At 41.5% G+C, this 16,694-nt stretch overlaps 1 protein-coding gene across 1 annotated transcript in view; it reads right to left on the bottom strand.

Moving 5' to 3' along the window:
• The window catches only part of ASTN1 (astrotactin 1), a gene marked incomplete at both ends in the record, with an annotated part of 316,550 nt that overhangs the window by 60,758 nt on the left and 239,098 nt on the right, over positions 1-16,694 (bottom strand). Inside the window, 4 exons of the mRNA XM_080699009.1 lie at positions 5,136-5,324; positions 7,340-7,444; positions 14,116-14,243; positions 15,865-16,059. Coding sequence (XP_080555135.1) covers positions 5,136-5,324; positions 7,340-7,444; positions 14,116-14,243; positions 15,865-16,059 — 617 coding nt within the window. The remainder of the gene's footprint in view (positions 1-5,135; positions 5,325-7,339; positions 7,445-14,115; positions 14,244-15,864; positions 16,060-16,694) is intronic.

Below are 16,694 nucleotides of genomic sequence, written 5' to 3'. Positions count from 1 at the left end.
AGTATAGTAGAAGTCCCGGACAAGAGATTAATTGGGTTTGTCCTAGGCTGTATTCACACAATAACAGCGCCACAGCATGAAAAGCATGGGATCCGAGATGGTGGAAATTCAATTCCTCATAAGTTTACTCCCTTCTTAGATTCTAATCTGACTGATAACTGCTTAGAACTAGAAGTCCACTTGGGGGAAGGATGCTAAGCTTGTGTATTGGAGGAAAGGGAAGTCATTCTTCTCAGCTATCCCTGTGGGAAGGAGGCAACTGGAGAGAGAGAGGGAAAAAAATGTGGATTATGTCAACTAGAGAAGTTGCAGCAGAAAGCAAAACCTTGCTTATTGCATTCTGTCCACCCAGATGACCCAGCGATATGCACCAAAAGATGATGGCAAAGGTCTGAGCTAAAGTAACAATAAAAGTGATATTGGAAAAAGAAGGAAAGAAAAACTCAAGGAAATCCACTCCTGAATGGAGTATAAGAAAATAAAAGAAAGAAAGAAAATGCATTGTGCTTAGGGCACCAGGTGGGGGATTAAAACTAAACCCTTGCAAGTCTAATTTGAAGAGGGCTCCTTTCCTTCATCGCTTCTCTGAGATCTACCGATCTATAGCTTTCTACTGGTCTCCTCTGAAGTAAGAAAAGATAAAGGATGTATTCCTGCAACAAACCGTGGGCACTAATTACATGCCAGGCATTGTGTCAGGGGTGAAGACTCAAAGATGGGTAAGATGTGGGGCTGTTGTTCTCTACTTGCTCCCAGACTTCTGTGCAAAGTTCGATTTGCTTATAGATATAGCTGTATGCTCTGCCTTTTCAGCCTGACTTTGTAAAACCTTCCTTAAAATAACATCATGATTTTGGAAAATATTTTTCCAATCTTTTAAAGAATTTTATTATGAGTGGCAAATGCTTGGTTGCGGGAGATGCAATATGAAAGTTTTCAGTACAGAAATACATACATAAATGCATAAATAAATGAGCAAATAGAGCTCTTGCATTCCTATCTCTAATCTTAGAGGACAAAGATAATTTGCTCTTCTATATAAATTTATTTATGTACTCTGTATAAATGTTCCTTTATGTATATGTTATGATTTTGTGTGTGTGAGTGTATAGATACAGAGAGAGAAAGAAAAAGAGGTTAGAAGATCATATACATATACCTAAATATACACATGGAACTGTCTAAAAGACTGAACCCTCATCTCTTTCTTCTACTACTTGTTTGTTCATTTCCAAATGGCTAGAAATAGGATATCCCAGACGGATAGACAATAAGCTGCTAGTAATGGCGGTCTGGTTTCCTCTGGGGAGTGGAGCTACATGACTGAGCAGTAAGAACGGGAAGATTTACTTTTCCTTTAATACTGTTTTATGCATTTTTAATATTTTAAACAAACATAATTTTGAAATTAAAAAGAAGAGAAGAGAAATACAGCTCGTGTTGTCAAGGCTAGTATTATGGAAGACGGTCCTACAGGGAAATGACACCACCGGGAAACATCAAGAAAGTTGCAGGGAAAAAAATATGCATAAAGAGCCACAGAGCATAAAGTAGGCAGGGGAGAGCTCAGCCTGGAGTATCAAGAGAGGCTTCGAGGCTGCCGTGACACGAAGCTAGGTTTTGGTGAAGAGGGAAGAGATGGCAGGGCAAGAGGCAGAGAGGAGGACAGAGTTAGCCGGAATGAGAGTCACGTGCTCCAAGGCTCAGACGCTTGAAAACCCTCAGCACCCTCTGCCAAAACAGGAGAAGCTGGGAAGTCCTCTCTAGATCTTCCAGGAGGAATTCGCCCTCCAGGATTTGCATGCCAGGATTTGCATGCCTGGCCTCCAGAACTGCGAGGGGAGGCATTCATCTTGCTTTAAGCCACTGAGCTGGTTGGTAGTCCTCTGCAGCCACAGGACACGTGTGCAGGGAGAGACATCGTGATGCTCATTCTGAGAAGGCAGGAAGGAGTCAATGAAGGGCTTCAAGCCGAGGAGGGATGCCATTCCATCGCATTTTAAAAAGGGAACAGATGGCGAGCTGTTGAACTGAGTACGGAGGCAGGAAACAGAAGCAAAGGAGATACACGAAGAAGCTATTTCAATGGGTTTTTATTGACACATAATTTGACATGTAATAACTATACATATTTAGAAGGCACAGTGTGGTGTGTTGATTCATCTACATGTTAGGTAATAGTCAAATCAGGGTAATCAGCATATCTATCACTTTAAATGTTTTTTTCACCTTTTCATGAAAAATACATTAAAAATATTCTCCTCTAAGCTGGTCGTGGTGGTGCACACTTGTCATCCCAGTGCTTAGGAGGCTGAGACAGGAGGAATTCAGGTTTGAGACCAGACTCCACAACTTATTGAGACCCTGTTTCAATAGGGCTGGGGTGTATCTCAGAGGTAGAAAACCCCTGAGTTCAATCTCTAGTACCACAAAACAAGAAAGAAAGAAAGAAAGAAAGAAAGAAAGAAAGAAAGAAAGAAAGAAAGAAAGAAAGAAAGAAAGAAAGAAAGAAAGAAAGGAGAAAGAAGGAAAAAAAGGAAAGAAAGACAGGAAAGAAAGACAGGAAGGAAGGAAAAAGATAAAAATAAAATTAAGGCTAATCTTAGACAAGTAGAAATGGGAGAGTATTTTGCACAGATTTCCATGAGACTTATCTAGAGACAGGTGATACTAAATGAAACCACACAGCAGTGTTCTGACAAACTGAAGGAGCCTGCTGAAGACCCGGCCCCAAACACCCATCTCCGAGTCCTCATCAGCTAGCGATGACTAAAACCCGTTATATGTTTCCGACAAAACCCACAGGGAAGTTGCCTCCACCACCAGCACTACCAACAGCAGCAGCAACAACAGCACGGACACCTGCTGAGCTCTTAGCATGTGCTTGGCACTGTATTAAGCTCTGGGAATTTAACATTGAACCAAGTGTGGAATCTACTCCAGAGAGCTTTGAAATTTTTTTTTTGGTGGTACTAGGGTTCCTGGAAGCCCTTCTACCTCCGGGGATACACTCCAAGACCTAATATATATATATATATTATATTATATTATATATAATATATATTATATAATATATGTATATTATATAATATATATATTATATAATATATATATATAATTTTTTTTAAACAGGGTCTCTTAAGCCAGCGAGGCTGGCCTTGAACCTGCGCGATCCTCCTGTCTCCACCTCCCAAGCTCGGGGATTATAAGCATGCACCACCACGCCTGGCGAGCTTTGAGATTTTTGTATAAAGAAGATGCAATGGTTTGAAGTGCCTTTTAAGAGCCCATGTGTTCAAGGACTGGTTCCCAGCTATGATGCTTCTAGGAGGTGGTGGAGACTTGCAGAGGTGGAGCCTTGTGGGACATTTTTCCAGTCAAGAGGATATGCCCTTGAAGGGGATACTGGGACCCCAGCCCCTTCCTGTCTTTCTTTTTTCTTCTCAACCACCATGAAATGAGCAGCTTTGCTCTACAACATACTCCTACCGTGATATGTGACCTCAACACAGTCCCCAAAGCACCATGCCAATCAACTATGGACGGACATCCAAAATCATGAGCCAAAATACTCCTTTCCACTCTCTTTGTGGTACTACAGATGGAACCCAGGGACACTCTACCTCCAACACACCCTCAGCCCTATTTTTTATTCTACACTTTGAAACAGGGTCTCACTGAGTTGCAAAGGGCTTCAATAAGTAGCTAAGGCTGTTTGTGAACCACTATCCTCCCATCTCAGTCTCCTGAACACTGGGATTACAAGTGTGCACCACCATGCCCGGCTCCTTTCCACTTTTAAAGTGGACTATCTGACGAGTATCTTGTTGTAGTGACAGAAAGCAGACTACCATACATGAGGAGACTCTACCCACGTGTCTAACCTGAGAATGTTTCTCACATAAAGGCATATTAATAAAGCTTTGTAAGCTATCAGATCTGGGAGCAGAGGGCACGACAGGAGGTCTAGGTAATTAAATGACTAAAGTAAAATCACTCAGCCAATTCTGGATTTCCAATCCTTAATTCCTGTTTTCTTTCCATTTTATTTCACCATGATAAACGTCATTCCCATTCAATCTATAAGCAATTTTAGGTAACTGGTCATAAGTACGGAAGTAAACAAGAGAAAAATCCTTTTCAGTAGATGGATTTTAAAGTGAGAGCTGACAAGAACATATAATCAAAGGACTCGGGTCACGGGAGGTAAAATCCTGTCAGCACAACAGTCACCATAGGAGAAAGTCCCATCCTGTACCAGTCATCTCAGAGTACAGACAGTAGAATAACTTCTTCTTTTGTTTTATGAACTTACCATTCTTAGTTAATACCATAGCCTCATATTGGGTTTTTGAATAAAAACAAATTAGTGCACGGGAGGAGAAAAGTACTTAAATGTATAAACCAGACCAAACATCAAAAGAGATAAATCCTATACCTTACAGGTAATGTTCAGGAAAGGCAGTACACATGGATGGTGGACATCCATTTCTTGGTTTTCATCAGTAAGGCATAACTAAAGTAGACATCCTGAAATGTTTGCATATTGTCTAGGATGGATACCAAGCTATCAACTTATTATTAAAAGAGTGGACAAAGATTGATTTGTGAGCCTGGCGTGCAGAGCTATATAAACATGTAGGCCAATGGTGATTGGTGATTTTCTCACAGCACAAATTAATAGGGCACATGAGCCTAAACCTAGGACAGGATGGAGTGATCAAAGGTCTACTAGGGGCTGCTGTACAGGGCTACCAGAATGTGTTGGGGCTCCTGGAGGCAGGAGGTAGTGGGGGAGACTGAAACATTCTCCTCCTTCTCTTCTGCTCCATAATCGCAGACTAATACTCTGCTTTCACTGATCATGAATGTACTGTGTCTATAAAAACACTGCCTGTACTCTATGGTAGTTATTACAGTGACCATATAATTTTGACACCATCCTGCATCTAAAATTCCCACAAACATCTTCATTATTTTACCAACTGAACCTTGGCAATGCTTGAGCACAGAGTATTAAGTGAGAATCTGAATTGGACCTTTCTTTACAGACTCCTTTGTGCTGGTGTATGGGTTGAATGGCTTAGCCAGTACTTGCGTGGTATAAAGGATTTGCTGCTGAGCACACCACCCACCTTTACTGATGTCTTCATATTCCAGCCAGAGTCGCCGCTGGACTTGCTTGTTTGGGTACCAGATAGAACAGGACTCCTCAAAACCGTAGATCGCTTCCTGGATGTAATGGTTGCCAAACTGGTCCAACAGGGCCACAAAATCAGCACGAGATGTGGCCCCATCCAGGGAATGGAGGGCATTGCTGAAGGCTGTGGAGGAACGAGGTCAAAGAGTAAGAGTGAGGACTCCAAGTTTGGGGTATATATGCTCCCAGGCAACTCATGCCCTATGGTGGCCGTTTGTTCAAGTAGTGGACAGTCAGGGGTATTAGGTCCATGACCAGCTTAAACATTTCTGTTTCTAAGCAAGTATCTTTATGAACTGGTTGGTTATGATGTTAACTTTGTGCAAGTTAAGCAGATTATTGCCAAATCTCCACTCTCGCATTCCTTAAGTAAATGTGGTTTTCCTCTCTTAACCACAGGTCATGACATTAAGTCAATTTAATCCATTCCAATAATGGCATTTTAAAAAAGAAAAAGAAAAACATGGTCTAAAATAGAAACACAAACACTAGCAGAGAACATTGTCCAGTATAAGATGAAGTGTTGTTTGATAAAACTTGTGTGAGCGTGGGCCTGTTGTGTGTGCACAGAATAAAATGCATTCTAACCGCAGGACCAAAAACATTTGAAAAATATTGCCTTGAGACCTAGAGGTGGGGAATGGGAAAGCAATGGCAGGAAAAAGTTAAGAAAACTCATGGATACACTGCTTATATTTTATTTAGGAAATCAAAATACAGGCCCAGGGAATGACAAGTGGAGAAAGCCCCCATTTGTTCCTTGCCCCCCAACCCAGACAAATCTCCTTGGGTTTTCTATACCAAAATATATCAAAATGTATCATATGATATACCAAAATATATAATAGGCATAGGGCGATGGCCTATGATATATTTTTGAAAATATAATGCCTCTGTTTCTGGCCAGCTTTATACAATCCTTTTTTTTTTTTTCTACTCACCTGTGTCCTTTCAGAGCAAGGTGGAGTCCAGCCCAGGTATGAGACTTCAATTGCCAAAGGTCACATCACTTGTGACACCATTATGTGGCTTTGAGTGGTCTTTGGCAACAGAGATAACCAATGGCTGAGCTCTGATGCGCACAGCGTCTGCACTGTGTGCAAATGGTGCATGGGATGGGATAGCATCTCTACTTCCATGTTTTCTGGAACAAAGAGTAGCTTAGTTCTCCTGAGATGTTTGTACCTGCAGAGTTCCCTTCGGTATGGTCCTCATCCCAATCCTTTCTTGCCCCAAATGATCTCAGATTAAAAAAGAAAGGTTCCTGAGTCTTTTTGTGTCCTGAAGAAATTATTTTTTAAAATTCTTAACACATTATTTTTCTCTATTTATAGAGTGAAACCATTTTTGAGTGTATGCTCATTTCTGATCATAATCCTGTCTGTCTTCTATCCTCTTCTTGTTGGCTCTAAGACTCTACCCTCCTAACGCTGACCCTAAAACAGTCACTACTCACTCTTCCTAAATTACTAGATATAATGCATGTATTTCTCTATATAATATGTACTAGATTCTATTTAATCCATGTAGATTATATTATATAGAACATAGCTGTATAGTATATATGGTATATACTATGCTCTACGTAGTATATATTATTATAAATAGATATATACTTCCTTTTTATTCTATATTTCAATCTCTGTCACTATGTCTATTTCTATCTATATTTCAATCTATTTCTATTTCACTTGCTGTTTAGAAAACTGAAACTGTTCCTTACATCTCCTTCACCTTTCTTTCCGATCCTCCTTTCCCTGTGGCATTACATAGACCCTCTAAATGATGTGGTTTGTTTGTGGAATGTTTCATTCTGTCAATGTGTGGAAAGTCTGTTTTTAAAATATCCTCTTCACATACTGGATGACCTCAGGAAAAAATGATAATTTTCACTGGTGCCATGCCTGCATATTTCATCTCGTGTCTATAGTCCCCAAAAAAGCTTGCGAATTAACTCTTACTTAGAAAGAGGAGGATCCCAATCCAGCCATTTGCCCTTAAGAGTGAACCTGAATTGATTAATCATACATCTCCTGGAGTGGCCACATTTTAGGCTGCATCATCAACAAGGGGGGAGAAGCCTGGTGCCCTGGGGGGAGGATTCCAAGCCCAGTGGGGAGGGCTTCCTGCAGCACTCACCCTGAGAGACAGCCGCCTGGTTGAGTTTGATGTGGTACATCACGGACCGGACCTTCCAGTGCTGCAGCACAGGGTATCCAGACACCTCACTGAAGTTCACCATCCCTATGGATAGAGGGGTCGCTGGATCAGTGTCCAAGCCTGATTCACACGTCCCAAGTCGAGAAAACATGACCCAACTCAGTCAGGGTCAGGACTGTAATTGTGAGAAAATGATAAAATGGTCTTCGATAAAGAGAATTTCTAGAATCATAGTAACAGCCGCTAGCATTTATTGAACCTTCCCTCTGTGCCAGACGTTTGGCTGAGCACTTTGCATACATTAAAGCCTTTTGATCCTTCTGAGGTACGGGTTATTATTTGCATTTTAGTGCATTTTATTTTAGAAAGGCTGTTTATATAAGGTCACTGAGATGCTAGATAATCCAAGATGGGGTTCCAGATGTGCTGAGCCCAGGACCAGGGTTCTTCCTGCCCTACTGTAACACCTTATAATACATTTCTATCAAACTCTAGGCTTATTGTCCCAGTCCTGATTTTTAGCCCTCTTTAATAGCTGTAGCAATTGACTCAGCTCACGTATCTGATAACATTGATTTTTCTGTCTCATTTAACTGATTTGTGTTTGGCATTTAAGTTTTAATTACTTGGAGGCTGATAAAGCTTATTCCTTTTTTTTACCAGAAGGAATAGTGTGAGGGTGACTAATTCATTATGGGTGGGAATGGGGAAATATCTATGCCACCTCTATTCCATGCAATGTGACAGGTACTTATTGGAGTCCCTTTCACTGATGGGAAAACGGAGGGCCTGAGGAGCTAAATTAGTTGTGCAAGGTCACTCTCAATAACCACTTCCTTAGAGCCTTTAGAGATGTTATTAATGGGCTACTCTTATGTGAGATCTTGGAGAAAAAGTACCACCCTATTTGAATTCCAGCCATTACTATAAATATAACATGCTACAGAAACAAAGTAATTAAGCCACAGGAAATAAAAAAAATCACCTTCCTATGCTTAGAAAACCAATTTTAGCTTCACTTCTATGGGTAATGTTTGGTAGATGTGTAAATTACAAGAATACATACATACAGATTTATTTAAGTGTATATATGTGTATACACACAATTATATACAGTAAAATTTTATAGATATATAATGTATGGAGAGTGTGTATATACAAATGCAGTGCAAATAATATATAATGAATTATTCTACTATTTTGACCCATGCTTCCTCTAAGCTAAATCAACTAATTTAATATCTAAAATGAGTGAAGGATTAATTAGCTACTTGTCAACCTTGATGAAATTAGGTGAGTAATTACCAAATTTCCATTTCTGTGTGAATCATATGGGAATAATTATTGGTAAGGCAAAAAGAAAAAAGGTCAGAGAAAGTGTTTAGTGAGTCAATTGCTTAAATTTTACCCGAGGTAATCAAAGATAAGTTACCTAAAACTCAGAAAAGACTTTAGTCCTTTTTTACTTCTTTCAAATATTTTTCTATTAGGGCATTAAGCTTTGGGATGACCTTCATACTACTTACATTCTTTGGCTTTTCACCTCTATGTTAACTTCAAAAGTACCCAAATGAAATTCTAACTTTGCACGTCTATGACTTCAGTCATATACCTTGAAGGTATACTTCATTAAAGCACACGGATGTGTATGGTATACAGAACCGCTCAATCTAACCTGTGCTCGCTGGTTATGTCAGCATATTCGCTTTGCTGTCATTTTGAAAACCTATTTATAAAAAAAATAGCAAGTCTAATAAATAAAGATTTCCATGCCGGGTATGGTGGCACACACCTGTAATCCCAGTACTTGGGAACCTGAGACAAGAAGATAACAGATTCAAGGACAGCCTTAGCAACTTAGAGAGGCTCTCAGCAATCTACCAAGACCCTGTTTCAAAGCAAAAAATAAAAAAAAAAAACAAGCTGGGGCTATAGCTCCAAGGTTAGAATGCTCCCAGACTCAGTCCCCCTACCCCCAAACAAGACTTTCAACTTATTGGGAAAAGCTTTATTATCTATCTATCTATCTATCTATCTATCTATTTATTTATTTTTGTGGTACTAGGGGTGGAACCCAGAGGCTTTTCTACCTCTGGGCTATACTCCCAGATTTATTTTTTTAATTTTATTTGGAAACAGGGTTTCCCTAAGTTGCTGAGAGCCTCACTAAGTAGCTGAGGCTGGCTTCGAACCTGTGAGATCCTCCTGTCTCAGCCTCCCAAAGGCTGGGATTATAAGGGTGTGCTACCACGCCCAGCTAAAAGCTCCCTTTAATTGAATTGTTTCAGAGTGGAAAAAGAAATGGTCAAGAAACCCGCAGGCCAGACTTCTCAGGCTACCTGTGGCCGCAGTGAGTAGATGTACTCTACCACAACGTTCTCCTAACTCCAGCATCCTTACTCTGGCTAGGGTGTATTTTGGTCCCAAGATTTCACCTATAAAATGAAAGCTTGAGCTGAGCTGAGCTGAGCCCTTTCTTCCTATTCAAACCAACAGTTCCCACCAGCTGTATGATTTGTTTCTGTTTGTATACCTCAAAAGTAGGGATGATGGTGTTCATCCTATTTACTTTGTGGGTAGGATGTGTGAACAACATGGAACTAAGGCATAATTATCCTTGAAGAAAAGATATGACAGCATGTGTATGTGAGGGCCCACAATGACGATCTCCTCCTCCTTTTCCTTCTCTTCCTCCTCTTCACCTCTCTCATCACTCCTAACAGTGTAAACTTGGCATCTCTTAACTGATGTTTTTATTATACCTTCCTAGTCTTCAGGCCAGAGCAACAAAGGGAAGAAAAAAATGGAGGGAGAGGCACAGGGGTCAGGGAGGGACGACAGAGTCCCACACCTACCCTGGATGAACCAGACAACTAAACCCCATTGCTTAGGTCACTTAAGTGCTAAAGGACAATTCTACTGGATGCACTTATACTCCACCAGGTTCAGGGAAACAGTTATATAACAGTTAATGCTGGGGAAATGTCTTTCTGTGCCTGCTTACAGATAATATTTCCATTAGTTAAAAAGGAAGGGGTAAAGTATATATTTTCTAGCTGACTCATATGATTCTTTCTCAGCATGCCCTTGACTTGCAGTCAGCTTTAGTTTTTTTATTTTATTATCATTTTGAGACACATTTCTGCCGACTGGCTTTTTTTTTTTTCTAAACAAAATCTCTCTGACTGTGTTTTCTTGAGAAAGAATTTTATTTGTTTTTCTACCTATACTTGATAAAAAAAAAAAAGACTGTGCAGTCTAGGAAGAAAAGAAGGAAGGAAAACTTGTTTTCTTTTGTTATTTTATTTAAAATGTTAGGAGTGTATCTGGACTCAAAGTTCTAAAGCCCAGAGTCTGTACCTTCTGAGTGAACTTGAAGAAATCCCAGAGTCCATAGTTCTAAAGCATGAAATGGAGTTAAGGACTACAGCCCAGTAAAGGTCTGTGACTGTGGTCAGTAGCACCCTCTTCCTCCTTAGTCGGTCTCTGCACTTTCTTCTTTTTCTTACTGGTTGAATACACAAATGGACAAGAGCCACACATTCCCCAAAGCAAGACCTCTGACCCACAATCTGCAGCCATCAACTCAGGAAACCACCCCATTCTCTATGATAACCCATCCTGGAAGCCAGTTTACAACCTACAAGTCAAACGGACACCAAGTCAGAGAACAAGTCCAGTAAACAACCCAAGAAGTCAAACAATGGCTCCTGTAGCAACTGGACCCAAACATCCAGGACTTTGCAAATAACCCATAGCTTCTCAAATGTTTGTTCTCAGTTAATAGGTCTAACCATAACAAACCCTAATCAAGGGCATAGAATGCCCACTTCCAATTAGCTCACCTACAGCCCCTCCTGCCAACAGCCTCCAATCAAACCGAAACCTTCACTCAGCCCCCACTCCTCTGCCTGTCTTTGGGTCTCAGCCAAAACACAAGTGATGGTAACTGTTTAGACAGTTCAGAACAAATAGTCTTTGCCTGTTCTATTAGGTTGGCCTTTGTTTATTCCCACACAACCTGCAAATAAAAGGCCCATGAAGTATGGAGTTCTCAGCTGGCATTTGGAGGATGCACAGGAAAACACATAAATTGGTATTTTCCAGTGTGTTCTTTAATAATCTGCCAGATGGAAATAGATGTTATGTATATAAAAAAAGATTCTCTAGTTAAATAGGTTGGGGAATTGCTGGTTTAAATAAAGTGAATGGGATTTCTTTGCTGCAGGCTTCTTGGATCCTTTTCTAATGCTAAGGTGATGTAAATTGCTGAGAGGGGAGTCTTTCCAAACATGTTTGAAGAAGGAACTCATGGCTGAATAGAACTCTGATTTTTCATAAAAAACAAAACAAAACAAAAACCTTCCTTGCAAATGCTGATCTAGACGCTTCTGAATATCTCTTTAGCTTTAAAGCCCTCCGTGCTTGTAGGCTTATAAGGTTTATGACCTATAATAACACAGAATGCAACATGATACATGGTTCACTCTGTACCTTTTGAGAAAGTTAAAATACTGCCAGAACTGGAGAGAGAAGATGGGGAAAATTTGATCAAACATCTCTTCTGTAATCGATCCTTTTGTTCTTCTGGTATTTAAAAACAAGATCAGTCTCTTTGCTTCTATCAAAGGAAATATAAGCTCTTGGCCTCACCGGTACCTCTTAGCCACCAAAATGGGTTAAAAACAACAGCTGGAGAGAAAAGTAGCCAGGTAGGAACCAGTTCCCTCTGCACTTCTAGAAATGTTACATTTCATTGCCTCTGAACCATGAAAAATGAAAACGTCCCCTCTGGTTGTCTTTTCATTTATTTATTTAGTCTTCGGCAAGCCACATTAGGAGAGGCCCACGGGCACAGAGGAGAGAGAAGCCTCCTTTTGAATGAGGACCACATTTGAATCTCTTCCTTATTCACAAACATGTGGATCCAAACACGTTCTTCTGATGTTTCTCACTTTTATGCACTTCCTCATCCTGGAGGCCTTGGGCAGCATCCTGAAATACCCCAGGAGCTCCCTGAGCTGCTAAATGAGAAACCTCCCCCTCCACCGCGTGCTATGAAGTGTGAGACGGAGTCCTGAGGGGACCTCATCAGAGAACAAGTAGTTTATCAGTGTGGAACCTGGGGTATCAATGAGTAGTGTGGAACCTGCCCTGCTTGTAGGTACCACCACATACCTCCTTCACAAGCCCTTTCATACACAGGCCGGAAGCATTTCTCAACATGTGATGTGCATACAGCAAACTAGATTCCCTTATGCTAGAGGCATAGCTTTAGGGAAGGTCTGGAGGCCCATTTTGATTTCTTCAGGTGTGTGTGTGTGTGTGTGTGTGTGTGTGTGTGTGTGTGTGTCTTTCATAGGCAATTGATTTTGAAGAGTTTTATTGCTGGCCCAAGTCATATCTGAGCTTAGTCTCTTGCTCTTCCGATCAGGAAGACACTATTTGCTGTTTCTCATTCTGTTTTCTTTTCTTTCTTCCTTGGTACATTTAGTCAGTTAACAAACCCAGATTTTACTCTGTGTTAGGAACTGTGCTAAGAACTTAAAAAATATTATCTCGTCTATTTCTCATCTTGATCCCATAAGAAAGACAGAATGATAACACCTGTCCTTACAAGTCAAAGAAATAGAGGCACAGAGGAGAGAAGCGACTTGTCCAGATCACACACGGCCAACGTGGCGCTGAGTCCAGGCCTTAAGCTCCAGAACCCATGTGATGAATGGCTGTGTTGTGGCCACAGGCAGACCTACGACCTACTTCTAGTCTTCGTCAACAATTTGCAAAATAACTTGATATCTGGAGGAGGCCACGCTTGGTTCACTCCATTCTTTGGAAAAGAAAAGAAATAATGGAGAAAGATATAGATAGGGAAAAAAAACATAGAATGAGTTTGGAGGGAATAATGAAGAAAAGGACGAAACCCACAACAGAATCAGCTTATTTTTAGCCTTCTAGCAAGTGGGGCTTCATTCATCCCAGTTAGCACCCTTGGGACACTTTAAAGTCTCTTTTTTTGCCCAGGTAGTGGCGATGGGAGTCTTCAGAGGCACTGCAAGGAGACACATACCCTGAGGTTCGGGCCTCTTTAACCACCCTGTACTGTGCTTCATTGTGGGCCAGAAGGAAGACTGTCACTGGCCTAACACCAACACAGAGGGGCAGGTGTTATCACCCTCACCTCTTGACGAGAGGCGCTGAGGCCAGAGGGAGTCTATTGCCTGATGTCACACCGCTAGCACGGAGGAGAGCTGGGACTCGAATTCAGGGTCAACTGGCAACAAAGCTCTATCAATTTCAGGTCCTCCACACTGGGCCCTGAGCACTCTCCAGGGAACCCAACAGCAGCAATATCAGATATTTGGGTGAGAGGAACAATCTGACACCTCTCTCTCTCTCTCTCTCTCTCTCTCTCTCTCTCTCTCTCTCTCTCTCTGCCTTTATGACCTGGTTATTTCCTCTAATCCCACCAAAACCTCTGAACTTTTACACAGTTATTATCTCATTCATTTTGGCAGCATCCCTGTGGAAGCAGCAAGTGAAGATATCACAACCATTTTGCAGGTAATTATGTGATAATATTGACAATTTTACTGACAAATAGTCCTAATAGCGTTCTGTGTTATAGCTGAGCATTTATTATGTATAAAGAAGTCACTAGCTTTGAAACCCAAACAACCAAGGTCAAGAGTTGTTATTTTCTGAAACCCTAGGGGGCTGCCTGGCTTCTGCCAGCGAAGGGCAGGCACACTTACCAGTCAAGAAGTCCGGGTCTGGGGTGGGCTCTGAAATTTCTTCCAGGCACTGGTTCTCCAGGGGGACAGTGGCCACCACAAGACCATCTGGCAGCTGATGCTCTAAACCACGAGCAAAGTTGTTTTGCCTAGAAACAGGGCATACCTTCATTTCTGAGTGTCCGGGTGGGCGCCACTCCTAGTGGGCCGTCTATATTTTAGCACAGAATGTAAGAGTTCTCTTTGGCCACAAGTTCCTCCCACTTTGGGCCTCATTTGATGCACATGTCAGGGATGAGACATAGGGGGGAGGTTCGTAAGGTGAGCACTGCTGTAGATGTGAGATGAACCAGCTAAGAAAGCACACTGAGGGGGTCAAAAACACTCCTCCCTCCCTCTCATCCTGCTCTGAGATCCCCTCTCTACAAGACCTGGAGACACTCGAGCTAATTTTTATTCATTCATTCATTCATTCATTCATTCGGTACTGAAGATGGAACCCAGGGGCATTCTACTTCCATGACACACCTCCAGCCCTATTTTATTTTATTTTTTTATGTGGTAACAGGACCTCACTAGATTGCTGAGAGTCTCACTACTTGCTAAGGCTGTCCTTGAACCTGTGATCATCCTGTCTCAGCCTCCCTAGTACTGGGATGACAAGCGTGCGCCACCACGCCTGGCTTTGGGCTAACTTTAAGACAATAGTGACTATAAGATGGTTACAACACTATGCTCTTGTCTTGGGCAAACCTATCTCCAGACTAAAAGGGGAAATATTGGTGCAGTCACCTGTCTGTAACAGTTCTAAGAACTAGCTTGGGAATTTATTATCAGTTTATTCCTAAGATTTAGGCCTAGGTTGCTAGCAAGTTCAGGTCCATAGCATAACACTAACATCCTCACCAACGCTATCATCTTCTTCCTCTTTTGGATCTAAAGAATATGTAACCAAACAGCCAAGGTAGAATATGGCCAGGGGTCAAATGGAGAATCTCCTGAAAATATTCTAGATAAGTGGCTTGAAATATTTTGTTCTTAGGACTCTTTTACACTCTTATAAGGAATCAAAGGTCCCAAGTAGCTTTATTGTATCTATATAATAAAGTCCCCCAATTACATCTAATGATATTCACTACATCAGGAATTTAAGCAGAAATGTTAAAAAACTAATTCATTTTTAAATCACAATAATAAGCCCATTCCATATTAACATATTTAAGCAAAAATGATCGGAGTGGCATTCTTTTATATTTTTCACAATTTAAGGGCCCTGCTTAATAGAAGGCAATTGGATTCTGAGGACTAAATCCAAATTATTGCACTGTCTTGCTTGAGTTGAACTGTAGGAGAATATCCAATCTTTCTACAGGTGGAGAAACAGGACCTTGAATATTCCCTGCAGGGGCTCAGGGGTCCTCAGGGGTCCTGCGTCACACTCTGAGGGCTGCTTTTCTAGGTTGATCACACACTGAGTCTTCTGGAGAGAGATTGGAACTTGAGCATTTGGGGGCGACTTGCATATCACATCCAGGGCAAGATCAAATCTCACTCAACAATCTACTCTGCCCTCAGAGGAAGCAGAGCTTTTAGATTCTGGGAAGAATATAGGACTTGGAGAAGGTGGTGGGTAGACGAGAGCATAACGTAACCCTTTAGGCATTTCCTGGTCATGTTGCTCCAAGATGTACAACTTTGTGCTGAGTGTCAAGCTACTCTGAGAAGATTCGCCAACCGCCCTGAATAACCAGCTCCATGCATTGTGGTCACCTGTATGTTCCTTTCAGCACCTGCCCAGCCGCCACTTCTTTGGACTGGTTGTTGTAGCCAAAGAACATCTCCCCAAAGAGAGTCTGGTTCATGGGGATCTCCCTACTTTCCCCACAGTCGCCTCCCTCTGGGCAGGTCTCCGTGATGAGCTGGCAGGAGCGTCCGTCCACTCCAAGCTTGTAATCCTCGATGCACCTAACAGGGTGGAGAACTCGAGATAAATTATTCTATTCGGGCGCTATGCACGCAAGTCAGCTCCACCCACTGGCGAGAGTTGCCTTTGGGAGAGTGTTGGCTAGTCAATGATTTGGAATATCTCAACTGGATTCTGATCTCTTTGTAACTAAGTTTCTTAAGACTAGAGATTGAGGCTTATCACAAATATCTTACCTTTCCCTTGAAGTCTTGCCCAAACAGGTCACAGAAAGAATCATTGCAGATAACCTTGTGAATGAGTTAACACATTTAAGTACAAGATATAACAGAGTTTTGCCCAAGAATCATCTAGATGGCAGGATCCTGCATTTGTTGGGAGGGTAATTAGGCAGAGAAAGGAATGACACTGTGCTTAAGAAATTAATAACTTTCTAACCTGGTCCTGTGACGAGTCAACTAAGAAATTAGGAAGATTTATGATCTCTTGGCCGTGTTCTGTTTGAATATATCCAGGCACAAGATCAACCCATATAAACCCCCCCCCCTTCATCTAGAGTAGCCGTCCTGAACTAAAGAGAGGTCGGCACACAGTGTGAATGCCATGCACACATTAACTGAACACGGCCTCCTGGCCTGCTCCCCAGCATGCAGGTATGGCTACGCTAATGAAAAAC

This window comes from Muscardinus avellanarius (genome assembly GCF_963383645.1).
Source record: "Muscardinus avellanarius genome assembly, chromosome: 7".
Lineage (NCBI taxonomy): Eukaryota > Metazoa > Chordata > Mammalia > Rodentia > Gliridae > Muscardinus > Muscardinus avellanarius.
Note: the sequence above shows the minus strand (reverse complement) of the source record. Positions and strands in the feature narration are given on the sequence as shown.